Source organism: Sardina pilchardus, chromosome 8, assembly GCF_963854185.1.
Source record: "Sardina pilchardus chromosome 8, fSarPil1.1, whole genome shotgun sequence".
In the NCBI taxonomy this organism is placed as follows: domain Eukaryota; kingdom Metazoa; phylum Chordata; class Actinopteri; order Clupeiformes; family Clupeidae; genus Sardina; species Sardina pilchardus.
In genome coordinates this window covers 895,123-918,244 of record NC_085001.1, presented here as the reverse complement: position 1 = coordinate 918,244, position 23,122 = coordinate 895,123, and the positions used below count along the sequence as shown (strand labels likewise).

Genomic DNA, 23,122 nt, shown 5'->3' with positions numbered 1-23,122 from the left:
ATTTCTAATAAATAATTCACTATAGTTCTGGAAAAACATCCTTCATTTGTACATTAGTTGATCATTGTCCAGTTATGGCTGTTTTAGGATGCATTTCCTAAGTTTGTTGCATTTGTGCAACAAAAACGAGTAGCACTTCTGTGCATAACCATGTGATTTAACAAAGGTAAAGGCAACAAATGTAACAAATGTTGTTTATATGACTTGCAAATAGGTTGAAGTAAACATCTGCTGAGAATTTTAACAAAAAAAGGTTTCAATATGTTGGATTAAAGACCCCAAAATGCCATGGGTCTACCAGACCCGGCAGGACCCCCTGTGTAACCAAAAAACGAAGATCCTATAAGGGTTAATGCAAAGCCCACATGCCTGATCTGTATGGAGCTAGATAGATCTGTAACAACTACTAACGAGGGTGTCTCTCTGCATGCAAAGAGTACAAGACGGCGCCACGAAACTAAGCATGCTAATTTAAAGGTTGCGTTCCTAAATAACACGCACTCTATGTTTGAAACTCGTGTTTTACTTTTCACAGTTCTATGTGCGTAAATTGCCTGTTTGATGTCAGGCCTGTTTAAAAGAAGTCGTGTTTTAATTATCACCATAAGCCTATGTCCGTTGTTTGAATGACAACATGTGTTTTAGGGACTAGCTTGGAATTTGAGAACCAGCGCTGTCCACTGACTTCATTTGTTTTTGCATGTTGTGCGTTCACGCTGCACCTCGCTGCGTGCTTCTTCACTCGTATTCAGATGAAACAAATATCTAAGCATTTAGATTGATTGAAATTCTTCTGTTCTGGAAAGTTACGTTTCAAAATAAAGAGCATGTTTGAGACTGGCAGTCCGATTTTTAAAAAGTTTTTTTTTTTTTTTTTCATTCTCTGGTTCAAAAGATCTCACGGGCCAGATGTTTTTGCTTGCGGGCCGCATCTGGCCCGCGGGCCGCCTATTGCCGACCACTGCTGTAGGAGCTAATGCAGACAGATATGCACACACACACACACACACACACACACACACACACACACACTAGGGGTGGGCGATATCGTTTGCGATATTATCGTGATTGTTGGTTTAAGGATGTGCAAATTTACATTATCGAATATTTAAATTACTTGGGTGGACACTCGAAATCACGCATTGAAACCCCGTACATTCACAAAGTGAGAGAACCCACTGGCTGCAGCAGAGCAAGTCACATGATCACTGGTGGGTACGTTGGTTGTCACACACACATAATGTTTATGTTTTGCTAAACAGGAGTTAAACAGGTGTTTTTATACTGTCGTTGTTATATGGAGAGAAAACATAAGCCTTTTAATATTTTAGTAGTCAGTTGTAAACAAAGAGCTCTTCTTATGTAACTGAAGTTGTGTAAATGGACTGAAGTTCGCTCAAAATATCTACTTTTATCGATTATGCTAACCGTTAGCATGTCTATGCTAACGCATAGTTTCTATTCTGTAACTTGGAATGCTATCCTATTATATAGATACGTGTGATTGCTCTTTAACAAAACATTGAAGGAAATAACTGAGATGTACTCTAGTGTTCTGCTTAGTTTTAGAGAAAATCCTAAGTGAAGGTTTCAGAGTTTCTCTTGGCAAACTAGCCCTATCCATCTATTCTAATGTGGCTGGTTAGACTTCATCATTACCACACTCACCCAAGTGGAGGCAGAATTACAAATGTGTCATAAGTGACAATGCATTGGGTTTATTTGGTTAAAAAGTCACAGGTTAGGTTATTGATTATTATTGTAATGTTACTAAATAATGAGCTGTAAAATAGCATTCCATCCTTTTTTTTAAAGGATATCGACTAATTATCGTTATCGTCAAAATCACAAAAAATATCGAGATAGTATTTTTTGTCCATATCGTCCACCCCTAACACACACACACACACACACACACACACACTGTAAAACTACTTATCTAAGTGTTTTTAATCTTACATTAAGATCAAAAACCTAATTTGTATTGTTAGTGTAAAAAGACTTACCAAGTGCCTTTGCAGAAAGATAATTTTGACTTGATTTAAGCTAAATTTGTTAGAGAGTAACCCGGGCACAAATTGAGCCTATAGGCTATTTTTCTATGGGTCATTCCACGTCAAATCAACCAGAGCAACACGCACTTGCGTCTCAAAAATATCTGAAAAAAAATACCACGTGTGCCTATGTTACCCAGGAGACACTCTGTAAAATGTTTTTGTGCTAAGATCAATACTTTTCAAGTAACAGCCAGTTTTACGGGGGTAGGGGGGTGTCAAATTTGTTCTGCCTCTTTTTTTTTGTCAAAGTTCACAAGCTCATTGCTCAAGAACTAGAATCTGTAGGAGGCTCAAATTTTGCAGGCTAGTGCATAAATAGGAATAGTATGCAGTAAAATCACCACGAGTAGCCTGGATGATCCTGCATGGTCATAGCAGTCCCTCAAAGTTGATCAAATTTTTATTGGAGTTCTTGGCTGGGCTCTGTTTAGGCTTACAGATGACATATTTTTACTCAACATAGGCTCTTATTCACTTATTGAGATCAGTAGAAACACTCTCCGAAAAAGCAATGAAGAGAAAAGAAAATCCATCAGGGACTGAACAGCAGACCTCACAAGTTTGAAAAATAATTTTGGATCTCATATTCAGAGCACCCTAACACCTTGTGGGAATATACAAAGATTTTTTAAATATTTTTTTCTTTAACCTGCATTACCTCTTCTTTTTAAATACACCAATTTGACTTGTCTTATGTGAATCTTTCTTTTTCATTTTCCACCCTAAACATGGACAAAATGTACCATTGAGATCAATATGTTTTGTCCCAACCCCGACAATTTCAGTGATTCAGTGATTTCAGTGGCACCTAGTGGTTACTCTATACAAAACACATCTCTCAATAGATCTCCGGAAATTAACAACAGTTTAATAACATTTCCGGAAAGGTACGGACTCGATTAAATTCATTCTGGACTCTCTATCCGACCACATAAAGACGTGGGGATACTTCGGTTTGGCTTTAGGGACCCTCTACTCACTACCACGTAAGTGTAGTGTTGTTTGGAACAGTAGAAGAGGTATAAAAGTAGCGTTTTGTAGCGGCGAAAGGACATGCCCGGTTCACTTCCAGGCTAATGAGTTTTGCCGAAAAACGGTGAACTCGAACTTTCTCAAAATACATCCGAATGACATGATTTTGGTGTCAACTCAACGTATGTACTCCCAATAGTCCGAAAAATTAAATTAAAATCTAAAGTGCATTTCACTCCGGATTATCCCTTTAACAGGGGGGTAACTAGGCCTACTGCTTTATACAACTCGTTTCTGATATTTCTTTACATAGTGTTGCATAAATTCGCCCTATAATAGAATGAATGTCACAAGGGTTAACTAAGGTGGATATGTTCAGCTAAATTCAGGCAAAGCTTCATTATCTCAAACTGATACAGACAGAAAGCCTGTTACTCTTGTGTAAATACTACTGTACTTTGTCTTACAGAAGGAAACAAAAACACATGAGATTATCGCTATCGTTTTATTGTGATGGTAGCCTATGAAATCGCGGAGAACGTCGGATGAATTAATTCACGCAGAACGCCTTGATGCGCAAAGACCGCAGACTCTTGTAAAAAAAAAAACAAAGCAAAACATCACACAGAACAAATAGGCTACCCTGCAAAGTTCAGGGTCCATCAGTCCCGACATTGAGCAAACCAATCAAACAGTCGGAACGTAATTTATCTCACGGAATGAAAAGAACGAGTTTGCTTATGGTCAGATGCTGCTGAAAGCGAAGGTATTTTTAAACAAAAACGCACGGGAGAAAAAGTGTTCTTTAATCGCGATGATCCAACTCAATTTTGTAGGCTAGGCATATTTGAGTTGGATCAAGTAGTGTTTTCTTGTCTGTGTTTACTGGCTATTCATGGAAGCCGTGTTGGCATCCTCTATCCGAACCTCCATGTCTGACGTGTAGCTTTTCCCCCGGGGAGTTAAAAAAACGATCCATCATTCTTATTTGATTGCTAATGTGTTTTGGCATAGGTTGGCAAAAAGTTACACAGGGAGGATCACATGAATGTGTTATTTAAAAACGAATATGAAGCGAATTTCTTTTGAACATTATGTTAACTAAAGCCAATTTTATTTTTTGGAGGAGAAAAAAAAAATGCTTCAGACTAAATATTTTCGCGGACCCCCTGCAGTACCTCCGCGGACCCCCGGTTGAAGACCCCTGCATTATAGGATCTGCATGATTACACACTACACAAACGTGAAATTAAAGTAGTATTCCCATACATTCGACCACCTCAGGCGAGCAGTTTTACAGGGCTTTTTGCAAGGCTTTTTTGGTTTGAGGAAGTGCGAACTGTTTGTTTTGTTTGTTTTTGTTACCCACGTGTTTGTGGCGACATGTCGACGAGTACTGACGTCGACGATATTTTGAAGTCGATTGGTCGACGTCATCGACTCCTCGCTACAGGCCTAGTGTGTTCACTCGCACGCATGTGTGTGTGTGTGTGTGTGTGTGTGTGTGCCTGCGTGTGTGTGTGTGATATCTAGTTTATATCGGATCTGAGCATAGACCTCTGAAGTTCGCCTATACAAAAAAGCGTCCATCTTTGCCCAAATAAGGAGATCCGTTATCTTGATTTTTTCTATGAGAAAATAACATGAGGATTTTGAATTTTCGCACCTGTTAAACTCTCACGGGGACGAAGAAATTGGAAATGCAGACGTTTTACGCTACAAAGTTTTGTCCTCTGCTTTAAAGTGGATACTGTGATCTTCGGTAGGTGCAGGCACACTTTGATCTTTGCTACCCCAGAGCTAACTTACAATGCAACTTGCCAATTAATTCAATTAACACCCGGAACTCCTTATATGGGCAAAGATGGCAGCTTTGGATCCTATTTGTTGGCGAACTTCAGAGGTCTATAATTGCACACCAAGATCGGATGTGATCACTTGCAATATGCAATGAGAACAGTCAGTCAGAAAGATCAGATTCTGATTGGATATGCAAGACATCGGATTTCGACTGCCAGTGTGAACTAAGCCTTAAGGCCTATTCGGACGGGATTAGTTTTATGGGGTGACATCAGGTAAAGTAATAATTACCAGGTAATGTAGTCCCATCCGGACGCGCCATGTCAGTAAACATAACGGAGAATGTCGGTGACATTTACAGACACTTTTACCTTCCGTAAAACGGTCCGGAGAAATTACCTTAGGTAATATTAATCCCGTGCGAACGCGACCGTCTGTAAAGATGTCTGTAATATTTCGTCACATCCTGATTTAAAAACAATTCCACCATAGTCTGAATGAAAACATAACATGCTGTGCAGCTCCTAATAGGACGTTAGCTAGTTTGCCTAATAGCTATTGTTAGCCATTTCAAACGACTTATGGCAGGGATGGGTTAACTGGCGGCCCGCCTCCTCACTCAGTGCGGCCCACAGATGATAATTTTTACTGTGATAAAAAATGTGTTTTTTTTTTACCGTACTCGTCATTGTAATTATACTGTTCGCCGATAGATAGCGCTTCCTATGCAAACAATCTCGGGGCCTCGGACCTTTCGCCGAGGAAAAGCAGTGCAAAAATAAAAGAAAACTCGATTAAGAAAACCGTAGGTTACCTTTCAGTCAAAATTGGAAGCAGAGTGTCTGTTCATAGAATGGTAAGGCAAACCCATGTGTCAAGTTTTGCTTAGAAACCATATCAGCCACTACAACACCTTGCGCAAAGTTAAATATCAGAAGTAGCCTTCACACACGGAGCTTAGGGCCGCTGTCGCAGCCGACCTCAAATCAAAAGTAGCCTAGGCTAGCCTACACCAACAACAGCGACTAATTGCCAGAACTACACAGGAATCCGTCTTTTGCTCTTTCTAGCTATGTCAGATGGCGAAATTGTTAAGGTGAGTAGTGGAGGTAAAAAGGCATATTTGTCCTGACGCACGGTGACGCGCATAATTGTTGACATTCTGATAATGTCGAGGGGGAGCTGAGACAAATCATGCATGACTGCAAGTACTGTACTTCTTGGCGTTGGATGAGATGTTACATCACATCTGTACTATCATCATGGACGTTAGGACATGTCAATAAATTCTTAAAAATGGAGTGGTAGCATAAATGCATTGAATATGAGGCTAGTTGTTGCACTTAATGATGGGCCACTGTTTTTCAGTTTTGTGGCATCATTGAATGGAGCCCTTTGCGCTGAAAATTATCACTGGCTGTAAAATACTTGTATTTGTTGTTAGGGAGTGTATGTTAAAAATGCATTTGAGCATGAAAATGGACATATTTCGTTCTTATTCAGAATTTTGCAGCTTCTCTCATATCAGATGTGCGGAAGTGCACGGCCACATTTGGCCCTCTGATGGTGATGCTAAAAAATTGTGGCCCTCTTAAGCCCTATTCGCACGGGATTAGTATTACCTGTGGACCTCCGGTCATTTTCAAATGATCGCCCCACCTCTGTGTTACTTGCAGCGCATTCGCACGGGATAAGCAAAGTCTGTAAATTACTCTATTTTCACTGACATTACACCCGGATATGTCGTATGCTAACGTCCGAAAACAACACAGAAAGTAGAAAAGATATGCAATTGCAACAGCAATCACTGAGATACAGATTCGCACGGGATTAGAATTATCACCGGACGTCTGTGTTTGGCGAAATATAGTAGGTAATTTGCGGCGAAATTTTTACTTTACAGATTACAGACATGGCACATTCGCACGGGACTAAGATCTCAGACATTCTCCGCAATTATCACAAATCACCAAAGGTCCACAGGTAATACTAATCCCGTGCGAATAGGGCTATAGTCATTAAAGTTGCCCATCCCTGACTTATGGCATAACATAAAGCTAACGTTTGCTAGTTTAACCAACTTGTGTAGTCTTTCAAATCTGAAAATGCCGCACATACCTGACGCAAAATATCACGTGCACGGCGACGAAGATGTGACGGCAGAACGTAAACGTAGTTACTCCTCCCATGTCAGGTAAAATGACAGAGATGTCTAGTCCCGTCCGAATTGGACATTTATATTACAGAGGTCATTTGATAAACCTGCATTACTCTACATCCCCCCATAAAACGAATCCCGTCCGAATAGGCCTATAGTCATGAAGTTTGCCCGTCCCTGATCTAGAGCCTTAGAGAACAAGTGGCTGTGCACAAGAGCTTTGCTGAGACCGTGACAGATCAAAAAAACAAAACAAAACAAACAAACAAAGTTATTTTTTTCTCTTCATTTGTTTCATTGGAAAATACACTTCATCCTGATCCACCATCGGAGAACAAAAGGCATATGACCTAAAAGGCCATCAAGATTTTCCCAAATCTGTGAATTCTTTAAACACAGCAACAGTATGCAGGAGGAGGACTACAAACTGAAATATCTCTCCTTCAGATAGGAAGAAATTAACATTCAGGGGAGATATTACAGTTTTTGCCTGATGCTTGAACACTATAGACCCATGCTTAGACTAAAGTAACACAACTTAAAGCTTCCGTTACTATATTCAAACACATGTACCTATACCTTTAACAAAAGTGCTGCTTTGCACTCTAGTTGCAATTTTGCAACACACTTACTCCTTTATGCAACACACTTGGTCCTGCATACACTCTATTTCATACATGAGACACTTTGTTCAAAATAAATCTCAGGGTGCCAATCGGAAAACACATATCCAAAATACGAAACACATCGGGTAATTGCAACCCCTCAAATACACACTTGAAGGCACTTGAACTGAACACTGAACACCAATCAACCAGCTACAAAAAGCCCTCAGTTTAGCCATTGTAAATGGTGATGTGAATGGTATGTTTCCCAGTGTTGTGTCATGTTTACTTGTGTGTAGAGTTTTGGCACAATGAGCGAAGTTTGGCGAAATGTATTCAAGCAAGGTGTTTTATATAAAGTAGACTAGTGTGTTCCTCCCGATCTGAAAGTGTATGCATATGATGCAAATATGTTCATTTTGTCACCAGAGTTACATTTTGACAAAGGATTGTTAAGTTTTGATAGCAGAGTTTAGGTACTGATAGTAGAGTTTCAATTTCACATAGATGTGAAAGGTATATTTCCTTAGCCTGACTACGTCATCCTCAAAACATGGAGGCGGGGCTAAAGTTTGGCTGCGCCCAGGCTAATATTTTCTAGTGTTGTGTTATGTTTACTTGTGTGTAGAGTTTTGGCACAGTGAGCAAAGTTTTGCAAAATGTGTTCAAGCAACGGGCAAAAACGGTTAGCAAGTCACTTCAATAGTAATCACATGAAGACATTCAGGAGAGATATGAACTATTATGAAGCAAATCACTTCAGCAGTAATCACATGAGGCGAAAGCATTCAGGTGACATTGTTTTTGTATTTCATGTAAAACTCCTGCTTGTTTAAATGGTCTCTTGTTATGAAAGGCTGATCGTTATGCAGTGTGTGTGTGTGTGTGTGTGTGTATGTAAAGGTTTATCCACTCACACTGTATGATCAAAGTATATATGTGTATGCATTTGTGTTTTTGAATGTTTTGATTTCATCTTTAATGTGTTTTGTTTTTCACACACAGATATCAGCAGAACCACAAATCCCACCTGCAGAAAAAGTTTCAGTATCTGATTGAGGGAATCTTTCAGCAGGGAGTCACCAGACCCCTCTATGAGATCTACACAGACCTCTACATCACAGAGGGGGGAAGAGGAGAGGTCAATGATGAACATGAGGTCAGACAGATAGAGAGGGCATACTGGAGTGAAACGGCACGAGAGACACCAATCAAATGCTGTGACATCTTTAAACCTGTATCTGACAAAGACAAACTCATCAGAACAGTGCTGACAAAGGGAGTGGCTGGCATTGGAAAAACAGTCTCAGTGCAGAAGTTCATTCTAGACTGGGCCGGAGGAACAGCCAATCAGGATATCCACTTTATATTTCCTCTTCATTTCTGGGAGCTGAACCTGATGAAGGAGAAGCAACTCAGTCTGGTGGGTCTTATTCAGCACTTTTTCCCAGAGATCAAAGAGCCCAGAGTCTTCTCCAGTTCAGAGCACAGAGTCATGTTCATCTTTGATGGTCTGGATGAGTGTCGACTTCCTCTAGATTTCCACTCCAACCTGAGATGTTGTGATGTGACAAAGCCAGCCTCAGTGGACGTGGTGCTAACAAACCTCATCAAGGGGAATCTGCTTCCTTCTGCTCTCCTCTGGATCACCACCCGACCAGCAGCAGCCAGTCTGATTCCTCCTGAGTGTGTGGCCCGGATGACAGAAATTAGGGGGTTCAACAACCCACAGAAAGAAGAGTACTTTAGGAAGAAAATCAGTGATACGGATCTGGCCAGCAAAACCATCACACACCTGAAGTCATCCAGGAGCCTCTACATCATGTGCCACATTCCAGTCTTCTGCTGGATTTCAGCCACTGTTGTAGAGAAAACATCAAACAAATCAGACAAAGTAGAAATGCCAAGGACTCTGACTCAAATGTACACACTTTTCCTGATGATGCATACAGGCATAAAACATGTCAAGTACACAGAGAGAAAAGAGACAGATGAAGAGGTGATTTTCAAACTAGGGAAACTGGCTTTCCAACAGCTGGACAAGGGCAATCTGATCTTCTATGAGGAGGACTTGAGAAAGTGTGGCATTGATGTCACAGAAGCATCAGTGTACTCAGGAGTGTGTACTCAGATCTTAAGAGAGCAGGCTGGGATGTACCAGAGGAAGATGTTCAGCTTTGTTCATCTGAGCATACAGGAGTTTCTTGCAGCTCTGTATGTGTTTCTCTGCTTCAGCAACGGACAGAGAAATATGCCGGACCAACAGCAAACCTCTCAGCTCTCTGCTCTGTTCAGAGCTGCAACACTTTGTGACTTACACAAGACTGCAGTGGACCTGGCCTTACAGAGTAAGAATGGACACCTGGACCTTTTCCTCCGCTTCCTTCTGGGCCTCTCACTGGAGTCCAATCAGAATCTCTTAAAGCATCTTCTGCCGCAGAGCAGCAGCCAATCAGACAGCTCAGAGCAAACAGTCCAGTATGTCAAACAGAAGATCAGAGATCAGAAGAGCTCAGCAGAGAGGATCAACCTGTTCTACTGTCTGAATGAGCTGAATCGCCATTCTGTCGTGGAAAAGAAAATCCCCTTAGAAACTCTGCATGTAGAGACGCTCTTACCAGGGCAGTGGAAGATTAAGACATTTACATTTAAGATGTCAAAGGAGCAGCTGGCTGAGTTTGACCTACAGAAGTACATAAAGACACCAGAGGAACATCAGACTGAACTCCTCAATCCAGATGAAGTTCTTCAAAAGGTGCTACCAGCAGCCACATCAGCTCTGTAAGTAGCACACTGTGTGTGAGTGTCTGAGTTTATACAGTGTGTGTGTGTGTGTGTGTGTGTGTGTGTGTGTGTGTGTGTGTGTGTGTGTGTGTGTGTGTGTATGTGTGTGTGTGTGTGTGTGTGTGTGTGTGTGTGTGTGTGTGTGTGTGTGTGTGTGTGTGTGTGTGATGGCCTGGCTCCAATTTGTAACAGAGGAGAAAACACATAACTTAAGACTTGATAAACTAGAAAAATGATCAAGTTTAAGGAAAACATGTCAGTGTCAGTGCTCAGTATGTAGGTGAGAAAATGAATGCTTGAGGAGTACAGTTTTGCTATGAGAGAAGGAGAACAAAAAGAAACAAAACGAAAGGGTGCACACTTGCCCCAAAACGAGGACATCGGGATTGAAATGTACGCATAATTTCATTTTTAGGCTACATATTATCTTGAAAATTGTCGTTCATTTGCCATTTCAAAATACTGTAAAACAATAATGGAAGTGAAAGTGTGGACATAGATATAATAGAGTAGCCTGAATAAATAAATCCATTTATGGAATTACAAAAATAAATAAATAAACAAATAAAGAACAAATAGAGCGGAACTGCTTTGCTTCAATTCATTGTGGATAGACTTCTCTCCACATGGGAGTGAACCACACACATTTACAAATAAACACTAAACTTAACCAAATTAGTAACAGATAATTTATGTTCAATAAAACCAATCTGTTTTCTGAATAGTTGAATCTTAGGCACTTGTAGTACACACCTGAATATTCACATTCTTTCTGGACTGGCGATCTCATTTTTTAGCAGACCCTTTTGTCCAAAGTGACTTTCATATGTCACAGAGTACACCATAATCGGAGGGTCAAAACTATGAAATTTCATACATGGGATTTTGTTATTAGCACAAAAAGTGTAAACAAAGAGAAACTTCAGTCAGTCTTCTGGAATGTGTGTTTGACCACCAGTTTTATTCTGCAATATGAAAATGTAAGAAAAACAATCATGACTGACCTAAACCTTTGACTGTCCTGGTGTAGTCATACTCCCATTGTACACTGCAAAACTACAAACTGCATCTATAAAATAAAGTGGAATTGAAATATATTTGTCCTCTCATTGTAGACTGGCAGGCTGTGGTCTCAGTGGAGATTTCTGTAAGGAAATGTCAGTTTTCCAATCAGAAAACTCACTGCTAATAGAATTGGACCTGAGGAATAATCCCCTGAAGGATTCTGGAGTGGAGCTGTTGTCTGCTGGACTGAAGCACAAGAACTGCAGACTGGAGAAACTGAGGTTAGTCATGTGTGTGCGTGCGTGCCTGCGTGCGTGCGTGCGTGCGTGCCTGCGTGCGTGCGTGCGTGCGTGCGTGCGTGCCTGCGTGCGTGCGTGCGTGCGTGCGTGTGTATACTGTATTTCTGAAACGCAGTGCATCAGACTGGAGACACTGAGGTTAGTCATGTCATGTGACTATTTCTATTGTTAATGATGTTCAAGTTAAGTCAAATTGATCATACCACTAAGGGAAACCACTGGGTTACAGGCAGGCATTAAAAACACGAGCCCACGTTAAGATAACATAATGGAGTTTTCATGAGATGTTGTGTGTATGCTTTTACATTACATCACATTGCATTGCATTGCTGAGACTATGCACTGCAGTGCATCTGTGAAGCCTGTGTGCGTGTCGGAGAACTCCCAAGTCCATAAGAAACCTCAGCTAATGCTGTGGAACCTCTGACGCCTCAAATGTTTTATAGTTCAGGTTTTTCAAAGCTGGCGTAACTGGAGTTGGAATAACAAGGCTATATACTGTATGTGTCCTCTCATTGTAGACTGGAAGATTGTGGTCTCAGTGGAGATTCCTGTAGGATCCTATCATCAGTTCTCCAGTCAGAAAACTCACAGCTGAGAGACTTGGACCTGAGTGATAATCCCCTGGGGGATTCTGGAGTGGAGCTGCTGTCTGCTGGACTGAAGCATGCTATATGCAGACTGGAGATACTGAGGTTAGTCAAATGGAATCTGTTCCTCTGTGATGTGGTCAAATAAGACTTGAGGAATATGTCATCCAGATTATAAAACCGATTGTTCCCATGATTACTTACTTGTCATCTGAATTATAATAATATTTAATACTGTACTGTATTTCTGAAACGCAGTGTATCAGATACTGGCCCAGTGTAGTTTAGTTTAGTTTCACATGTAAGACCCCTCCCTCAACAATCACATATAAACACCAGTCCACATGTTTTTCTCAAAAGCCGTTTTCAGACAGGTTTTGCGCACATTCTGCGATAATTGCTTGCCACATTTCTGACGGTAGCGGACATTCAGACATGAAGCATATATGCAAAATGTACTGTATACGGCCACCTGTTGTTCACATCTAATGTACAATTTCCGTCAATTGGGCTTTAGTTCGCTGGACAGATAATGACACCTTATACATGTGGCCGCGCTTTCAGCTGTGCATGCCTGACAGTGAAAGAGTGTAGTTTTTACATAGCCTTGCTGCATTACCTGCAGCGTGTTAGAGAGATGGAACTGTTTAGTGACATCGGGCGCTTTAAATACACGTAATACTTCCCTTGATCATCACTGACAAGTGCAGATTTTTTCCGCGATTGCAGAATGGATAGAAAGTTGGATGGAATGTGCCTTATATTCTTGTAGAATAGAGAGACACAGCTCTCTACTGAGAGTAGTTGATACAGATGTAATCAATTTACAGTAACTGGCTAGTCTTAAAGGGATATTCCGCCATTTGTGGAAATACGCTCATGTTCCACCTTCCCTCGAGCAAAACAATCGATATTTACCTTGCTCCCGTTCATCCAGCCATTCTGTGAGTCTGGCGATACAACTTTTAGCTTCAGCCTAGCATAGATCATTGAATCGGATTAGACCATTAGCTTCTCGCCTGCTAGCTTCATGTTTAAAAGTGACTAAGATTTCTGGTAATTTTCCCATTTAAAACGTGTCTCCTCTCAAGTTAGAAAGTGCAATAAGACCAACTGAAAATGAAACCTGGCGTTTTTCTAGGCTGATTTGACATGGAACTACACTCTCATCTGGCGTAATAATCAAGGCAACTTGCAGCTACTGGCACTACTACTGCTTGTTGTCTATGGGGACTATTTTCAAATGCTGCGTACGATATCACTGCGCCTATGGCACGTTTGCAAGTTGCCTTGATTATTACGCCAGATGAGAGTGTAGTTCCATGTCAAATCAGCCTAGAAAAACGCCAGGTTTCATTTTCAGTTGGTCTTATTGCACTTTCTAACTTGAGAGGAGACACGTTTTAAATGGGAAAATTACCAGAAATCGTAGTCACTTTTAAACATGAAGCTAGCAGGCGAGAAGCTAATGGTCTAATCCGATTCAGTGATCTATGCTAGGCTGAAGCTAAAAGTTGTATCGCCAGACTCACAGAATGGCTGGATGAACGGGAACAAGGTAAATATCGATTGTTTTGCTCGAGGGGAGGTGGAAAATTAGCGTATTTCCAAAAATGGCGGAATATCCCTTTAAGAGAGCCAGAGTGTATGCTTAAAGCCCGAGACAGAGTAGGTTGTTTAAAAGTTGAATGTAGATAGTCTAATTAATGTTGATGAGAGTTTAATGGATATGTGTGTGTGTGTGTGTGTGTGTGTATGCGCGTGCGCGTGTGTGTGTGTGCGTTTGTGTGTGTGCATGTTTGTGTGTGTGTACAGAGGAGTGGTGATTAATATTAAGATGTTTAACTCTGTTTCAGGTTGCATAACTGTAATCTGACCAATAAGAGCTGTTCTTATCTGGCCCCTGCACTGACGACATCACACTCATCAAATATCAGAGTGCTGGACCTGAGTTGCAATAATCTGCTGGACTCAGGAGTGGAACTTTTATGTTCTGCTCTTAGTCATCAATGCAAACTGGAGGATCTACAGTAAGCATAATTTTATGCAGTGAGTTTGTGTGTGTGTGTGTGGGTGTGCATGTATTGGAGAGTAATGTGTGGTAGTGGAAGTGATAGACAGTGTGTGTGTGTGTGTGTGTGTGTGTGTGTGTGTGTGTGGTGGGGGATTTGTTTGTGTGTGTATGAATGTGAGTGTTGAGTGTGTTAGAGAGAGGAAGGTGAGTGTGTACAGTGTCTGTGTGAAGGAGTGTGTTAATTAGAATGTGAGTTTGTGTGAGGGAGTGAGAGAGAGAGAGGATTATTATTCAGATTGTTTAATTCTGTTTCAGGCTGTATGACTGTGATCTAACAAATAAGAGCTGTTCCTATCTGGCCTCTGCACTGAAGACTTCACACTCAAATATCAGAGTGCTGCACCTGGGTTACAATAATCTGCTGGACTCAGGAGTGCAACTTTTATGTTCTGCTCTTAGTCATCACAACTGCAAACTGGAGGAACTGCGGTAAGCATCACTTCATATAGTGAGTGTCTGTGTACAGTATGTGTAACAGATGCCAGCTAGTTAGCAGTGCGTGTAGAACGTTAGTAAACTTCACTCCCCAACGCCTCAAGAGCGCTGCTGGCATGGAAGCTAGTAGCCTGGATTTTTAGCTGGATTGTTAGCACGCCTGACTCCTGATTCAAGGTGCTGCTGTTTCACGGGTTTGAGTCAGGGCTGGACCGTGGTGGTTCAACACAACGCAGGTTACGTGTGTGTGTGTGTGTGTGTATTAAAGGAATAGTTCGGAATTTTGGACATAGGACCTCATTTCCAACTTAGTCGGGGTGATATAGGTCGGTGAAGACCATTTTCAGTGATTTTCTGCCCTTCCTATGAGCTGCAGCGTTCATCTCATGCTAATTTGGTGCCGAGATAACGCAAGTCAACGGTAACATCCAGCCTGCCACTGAAAACACTCCACAGAACACCCGAAACAAATAAATGATAACGTCAAACTATCAATGCACATGCCTGTGTTGATAGAACAATGTTAGAAATAAAACTAATCTTGCATCGCATTGCAATAGCCTAATTTGTTCCCTGTATGGCAGTGGCGGATTGATATTGAGAAACTAGTCCCTCAAAATGTAATAAATCATTGAGTTGCAAGGTTAGTTTTATTTCTAAAATCATTCTATCAACACGGACATGTATATCGATAGTCTGACGTTTTAATTGACTTGTCTCGTGTGTGCTGTGGAGTGAGTAAGACTGTTGTTGATGTCAGACTGATGTTACCGTAGAAATGCGTTAGCTCAGAAGCAGCGTTAGCAAAGATGAATGCTGCAACTGAAGGAAGGGGTTAAACGCGATAAAAACGGTCTCCACCGGCCTATATCACCTCGGTAAAGTTGGAAATGAGGTCCTATGTCCAAAATTCCAAACTATTCCTTTAAGGAAAAGGCATTCTCCTCCGTCACAAATGATGCAGACACAGGACCATATTCGGTGCCTTAGAGAAAGGGAGGAGAGTGTGTTTGTGTGTGAGGGAGGGTATGTGTGTGTGTGGCCTCTGCACTGAAGACATCACACTCATCAAATCTCAGAGTACTGACCCTGAGTGACAATGATCTGCTGGACTCAGGAGTGGAACTTTTACGTTAGAGCAGTGTTTTTCAATCGCTGTGCCGTGGCACACTTATGTGCCGTGAGAGATCATCAGGTATGGCCGTGGGAAACTCAATCACTTAATCGGCCCAAAAACATTTATTTAGTTGTTGCAAGGCTATGCCGTTGTTGAGCATCTGTGCCTTTTTTCTGTGACTTGTTCAGTAAATGAATACTCATGTCAGTGGGTGGCGGTAGGTGACAAATTAATGACCTTAATTAAGCAATGCGTACAAGAAGTGGCGAGGAAAGGTAGATATTAGAAAGCTAAATTGCATATTTTATGAGCATCTTCATAATATTCTCAAGGAATGTGATGTTAAAAAGGAGTTAATACTAATGGGTGACTTTAATATAAACTGGGACAAAAAAACTGAGCGAAAAAAACTTAAAGAGATAACTAACAAGTTTAATCTCTCCCAACTGATACAAGGTCCAACTAGAATAACCAACTCCTCTCAGACTCAAATTGATCTGATATTTACAAACAGACCTGAGAGAGTAACTACATCACATAACATGTTAACTGGTCTGTCAGATCATAATATCACATTGCTGGTAAGAAAACTAACCAAAAAACGACTTGGAAATTCAACCATAAGAAATCAATTTCATGAGAAAATTCCTAAAAATGAAATAACCAACTTGGAAAATGCTATAAACCAAATTGACTGGTCTGATCTTCTAACTAATAGAGACACTGAAGTTAGCTGCAGTACTTTTTTCTCCACCATTAATGAAATAAGAGCAACCTTCACAAGGAAGATGAAACAGAAACACGGACAAAAGACCCCCCTACCATGGCTAAATGACACTCTCTGGCAACAAATGAAAGATAGAGATTCTGCTCTAAAGAGGGCTCTAAAATCAGGGCATAGTAGTGACCGCCTAACCTTCACAACTCTCCAAAATAAAGTATTAAGGAACTTAAGAAAGGCTAAGGCAGATTTTTTTATTAGAATCATTAATGAAGCACAGGGAAATGGGAAACTTATTTGGAGCAATCTTAATAAATTAACTGGTAGGAATAAAGAGCAAAGGAAAACTCTACCTGAACTTAAAGTCAATGGAATCTTGACTCAAGATAATGATAAGATAGCAAGCACATTTAACGATTTCTTTATAAATTCAGTCAGGGATTTGACTCAAGGTATCCTAACTGAAACTATACCACCTATCCCCATTGATGAAAACAAACCTATTTTTAAAATAAAGGAAGTGTCTGAATCAGAGGTTATCAAAATTATAACCTCCTTGAAGAACTCAAAAGCAAAGGATTCATATGGTTGGGATACCACATTTTTAAAATCACTCAGAGACACACTTGCTTGCCCCATTGCTCATCTGATCAACCTGTCAATTAGGCAAAGCACTTTTCCAAGCTCATGGAAATCAGCAGTGGTATCTCCAATCTATAAGTCTGGTGATAAAACAATGGTGTCAAATTATAGACCCATTAGTATTCTATCAGTAATCTCCAAGGTAACAGAAAAATGGGTGGCAGAACAGTTGAAAAATCATCTAAAGTTGGGCCACACTCCTTTACACCCAATGCAATTTGGATTTCGCGCAAACCACTCTACAGAAACAGCTAACTGCTTCCTCCTTGAAAACATAAAATCAAAATTAGATGAGGGTGGTATAGTAGGTGCAGTGTTTCTGGACCTTAAGAAGGCTTTTGACACTGTGAACCACCAGACACTTTTATCAAAACTATCTTATTTTAATTTCTCAGCTGAGGCCATACAGTGGATGGAGTCCTATTTGACTAACAGGAAACAGAGTGTACATATAGGTAATTCTTATTCTTCATACCTTGACTGTAATATTGGTGTACCCCAGGGGTCAGTACTGGGCCCTATCTTGTTTAGTTTATACATTAACGACTTACCTTCAGTTTGTCCTTCTGTTAATATACAAATGTATGCCGATGATACAGTTCTTTATGTGCATTCCAAAAGCAAACAGCAGACTGCAGCTAAACTAACTGAAGCACTGGTACATGTTTCTGACTGGCTAAAAAGGTCATATCTACATCTTAACATTAATAAAACAGTGTGCATGTTCTTTTCTAAGAAATCCTCAAGTGCACCGCAGGCTGATGTTTATATTGAAGGAGAAAAGCTCATGGTTGTGACTGATTTTAAATACCTTGGCATTATTTTAGATTCTAATTTAACTTTTAAAAAGCATGTCAAAAAGGTGGCTAATACCATCAGATATAATCTGGCTAACTTTAGACACATAAGGCCATATTTAACAACAGAGGCAGCTAAACTTTTTATGCATGCCATGATCTTTTCTCACATATCATACTGTTTCACAAGCTGGTCCCAAGCAAACAGAACAACTCTTAAACCAATAGAAACCCTTTATAAGCAAACTTTAAAAACACTTGATCAAAAACCCATCAGTTATCACCATTGTCATATCATTACAAAATATAATTTATTTAATTTTGACAGTTTTTTACTTTACCAAGATGCCTGTCTTATTTACAAAATATTACATGGGCTTGCACCTCCTCCACTGGGTGAATTTGTACAGAAGAACAGCAGTGGCAGTGGCAGGGCAACTAGGGCAGCCACCAGGGGAGACTGTGTTGTTCAGTATAGACGTAGCAAGTTTAGCCAAACAGTCTTCTCAATACAGGCGTCACATTATTGGAATTGCCTTCCAATTGAAATTAGAGACAGTACCAGCTATTTATCATTTAAAACTACACTAAAGAGATGGGTTAAAAACAACCAAAACTGCACTCATTAATAGCTGGTTTATCTCATTCCAAGCACTATGCAATGTTTTGTATCTATTCTATCTTTCTATTCTATCTTTTTTTTCTCTCTCTCTTAATTTGCTCTCTATCTTTCCTGTATTCTTTTTATAATGTATTGTGATGATGTGTTGACCTGCCAAGGGACTACAGATGAAAACTAGCTCTTTTGCTAACTCTGGCACATTTACATTTTGAGTGTAAACAAAGAATGTTAATTGATGTGCATTGTCCCTTTTAAATAAACAAATAAAAAAAAACAAAAAAAAAAAAAAAATAGCGCATGGGCTTTAGAAAGGATCTATTACATCAATTATACTTTTAGTCCACTACATTTCTACACGTACTTCGGTCCTTTCCATTACATTTTATGATCAGTTTTTTCTCCAACAAACATTCCCCAAAGTTTGTTTTACCAGTGCTTGGGTTGCTACCAGAGCGCAATGTGCCCCACTTCTAAATCTTTGAAACTTAGCTTCTAAACCAAAAAAAAAAAATTTCTCTCAAATAAAGAGGCATAGCCTGCAAATGGGGCAGTAATGTGTGTGCAATATGTGTGTGCGTTTGCGCAACTGAATCCGAATGTTGTCATAAAGACCCCTTTCCCTTATCTACCCCATTTTTGTTACATTTTTGGTTGGTAGTATGCCGTGGGATTTTGTTAATGTAAAAAATGTACCGTCGCTCGAATAAGGTTGAAAAACACTGTTAGAGAAATGTGTGTGTGTGTGTGTGTGTGTGTGTGTGTCTGTCTGTGTGTGTGTGTCTGTGTTAGAGAAAATGAGTGAGAATGAGTATCAGAATGAGACAGAGAGAGAGTGTGTGTAAGTAGAGGATTGATGATTAATATTCAGATGTTTAACTCTTTTTTCAGGCTGGATAGATGTGATCTGACCGATAAGAGTTGTTCCTGTCTGGCCTCTGCTCTTAAGTCTCGCTCCTCAAATCTCACACAGCTGCACCTGATGTACAATTACGAGATGAGTGCATCAGCTGTAGAGCCGCTCCGTGCTCTAGTGAAGGACCCAGACTGTAAACTGGAGACACTACGGTGAGTAAATATCTAAACATGTCACTCAGGTCTGTAGAACCCTACATGCCTGTCTTTTAGTTTCTGTCCTCTCTCTCTTCTGTCTGTGTCCTCTGTGTTCCTCTGCTTTTACTCATCTGTCCATCCTCCAATTGGTTTTCAGATTCTCTCTCTTCTCTCTCTCTCTCTCTCTCTCTCTCTCTAGTGTATCTGTGAATCCTGCAGAAATCACTCAGAACATCCTTCTCCACAACTGCTTTCTGTTCATTTTTTAAAAGTATCTTGTACAACAGACATGATAGCGATATAAAGGTGTAGCTGTTAACAAATCCAACTGAGGCGTGCTCAGGGCACCTTTGCTCATCTGTCCATCACAGACTAACTTTTTGTGTCGGTTGCACTGGTGCGCCTAACTATTTTTTAAGTGCACCAGCACAAAATTTAAGTGCAACCACATTTTCCATTGCATCGCCTTTAGTGCCAAAAGGTGACCTTTTTATCGGTTTCCTTTCATGTAATGTAAATAATGTTTTAATCAACAATATAGTGTAGAAAAAGCTTGTCTGTTTGAAGCACAATATATAAAGAGGGGTCGGGGGGGGGGGGGTGTTATTTAATAAAATAGACATTTTTAATTAAATAACAATAAAATTCCACCATTTGGAGAATTAAGATCATTTTCCATCTCCCTTCGAACAAAACAATTGATATTTACCTTTTTCCTGTTCATCCAGCCTTTCTGTCTGGTGAGTCTGGTGATACAACTTTTAGCTCCAGCCTAGCATAGATCATTGAATCGGATTAGACCGACTCGCCAGCTAGCATCACACTTAAAAGTGACTAAGATTTCCGATAATTTTCCCATTTAAAACTTGTCTCTTCTGAAGCAATAAGACAAATTGAAAATGAAACTTGGCGATTTTCTAGGCTGATTTGACAAGGAACTACACTCTCATTCTGGCATAATAATCAAGGAGCGCTGCAAACGTACTATGGGCACAGTGATATCACGCACTACTTCTGCTTGTTGCCTATGGGGACTATATCCGCAGGTGCTGCGTGATATCACTCCACCCATGGTACGTTTGCAACTTTGCTGTGGCTTTTGAACCCAGATTGATTTGGATTGAAGATTGTTCTGTGAAAGGAAATCAGAGACTTGTTTGGAAACTGCTCGCTCTATACTGTACCTTTGGATAGGAAAGGCAGGAGTGAGAAGTAAAGGTGCAACCCAGGTTGTTGAGTAGCGATTTGAAGGTTGAGAAACATTTCCGAGTCTCTGGCACTGTTGATTTTGCCATTGTAGAAAGCCATCCTAGCAGCAGTGATGCTGGCTGAAAAAGAGGATGAAAAGGAGTGTCTGGTAGTTTTTGAGGTCTTCAGTTATCTTGGATTTGTTCCTCTCTGCGGTTCTTGGTGTGCTGTGATTCTCTTTCTCCCTTCTTCCTATTGATGTTAGTGTATGCCCAAGGTCACAGGTACAAGGCCAGTGAGGGACTGTTGAACACAACTCAGGTCCATGAAGGGAATGTGCAGCCATCTCTATTGGTCACCACTCTCTTAAGTGCTTGTGATTGGACCATTGGTGTTGGACTTCCTGTTTCTGCTGCAGTGTGTCATGTGTGAATGTGTTTTTACTGGCTGCTGTTAGTGATAATAGAACTAGAGCCCTCTGTCTCATGCAGTCTGGCTCACTGGGAGACGGTTGTCATGGACACTGATTGATGATCCTCTTCTCTCTTCTATCCTGCAGGTTGGGTGGTGACTTGGATAATTGGGCAAAAAGATGTTTGTAGAGTGTATGTGCCCTGAGCTGGATGGTGGTGCAGAAGCTCTCTCATGGTCTCATGTCATGAGGGTGGGATCCAGCACACAGGTTACAGGTTATGGGTACGCAGGCCAGTCACAGTGTTTAATTTTCAATATCCAATATAAATTTTATCATTTAGTGTAGTCGTTTTATTTTATTTTTTTGTTTGCGCTCTTTGAGTTAGGACAGTGTTTCTCAAACTTTTTCAGACCAAGGACCACTTAACCAATAAAACAACCCTCACGGCCCACCTTGACGTTAACTGTCCTTTGAGCAGGCTTATTGTCAAGAGCACCATATGTCTTATTTATTTTTTATTTTATTTTTTACTTTTATTATTTGTTAATTTGTGTGTTGTCTGTGTTGTATGTCTTGGTGTCACTGGTGACCACACCCCTCCATCCGGCATCTTTTGTCTAATGTATCAATGTATGCATCAATGTATGTGAAGTAAAAAGCGCTATATGAATAAAAGTTACCTTACCGCACACACACACACACACACACACACACACACACACACACACACACACACACACAAACACACAAACACTCTGTTGTGTGAGGCACAAAACTGTGGACCTGTCGTATGTGTATAGAACTGTGGACTTTTGCAACTTTTGCAACACTCATAATATTATGCTGTATATCATTCTATATTTTAACTGAATGGTTAAAGGATTCCATATTGAGGCATATCCACCTCTTTCCTTAACCCGGAAATATGTATCGTTGCGATGGTTACGATACTGTTTTCAACTTCCGTTCATTCTGTTAACATGTGCGTTCTCCATAGCAAACTAGGTTATGCCTCAACTTAGATTTCGTTCGAAATGTTGACAATTCTGCCCTCAGCATGTATATACTGCATCACATATAACCGATATAAAATAGAAAAGTTGACTTTTATATGCGTTATGATATGTTAAGCACCGTAAACCGTCACGTTAAAACAGATACAATGCAGCTTCGCCGGAAATAGAAAACCGTCTCGGTGTCATGGCGACCCCCATTGTTGGCTGCGGAATATCGTGGATAGGCCTACTAGTGTAAACATGCCTTGTCATTTATGAACTGTATGCAAACTTGCTTAAAATGAGAAACATATAAGAAGACCTGAATTCATGATGTATCATGTGTGTATGTAGATTGAATTCAAGGTGTATGCTATTATGTCTATGTTTTTGTTTCTTTTTTCATTTTATTATATTTTCATTGTAACCAGCACTCTGTAACATGTCTGGACTTGACTCTGAATACTGTGGCGGAGGCAGTTGAGAATGTGAACTGTGGAAAAGTCTAATAGTACGCATAAGGTTTGCTAGATATCTAAATATAACTGCTTGATTCCAGCTTGCTTTAAAACAAATAAAAATGTTCAAATGCGGCAATGATAGATAATCTGTTACCCGTTACTTAAAGAGTCACTTCACCCCATAACTCCACCCACTTCACATTTCTGAAAAAGGCTTTCAAAATGGGCGAGACGTTCTGAAATTTGGAGAGGGAGTGCAGCACTGCCAGCACTAGCATCAACCATGGTGATTTCGTGTCAATCTGGGAATGAGTGCTGCAGACATGGCTTCCCTG

At 40.4% G+C, this 23,122-nt stretch overlaps 1 protein-coding gene across 1 annotated transcript; it reads left to right on the top strand.

Moving 5' to 3' along the window:
- Positions 1–9,534: 9,534 nt before the first annotated feature.
- Positions 9,535–22,144, top strand: LOC134089354 (NACHT, LRR and PYD domains-containing protein 3-like). Its single transcript, XM_062543795.1, has 7 exons — positions 9,535–10,373; positions 11,492–11,662; positions 12,202–12,375; positions 14,127–14,300; positions 14,600–14,773; positions 19,567–19,743; positions 21,476–22,144. The coding sequence occupies exons 1-7, from the start codon at positions 9,535–9,537 to the stop codon at positions 21,516–21,518; spliced, it is 1,752 nt and encodes a 583-aa protein (XP_062399779.1). The 3' UTR covers positions 21,519–22,144.
- Positions 22,145–23,122: the final 978 nt, after the last annotated feature.

Coding starts and splice junctions, on each gene's coding strand:
- LOC134089354 (XM_062543795.1), top strand. CDS start 9,535: ATGCATACAGGCATAAAACATGTCAAGTACACAGAGAGAAAAGAGACA. Junction 14,301..14,599: donor TGCAAACTGGAGGATCTACA/GTAAGCATAATT, acceptor ATTCTGTTTCAG/GCTGTATGACTGTGATCTAA. Junction 14,774..19,566: donor TGCAAACTGGAGGAACTGCG/GTAAGCATCACT, acceptor CTCTTTTTTCAG/GCTGGATAGATGTGATCTGA.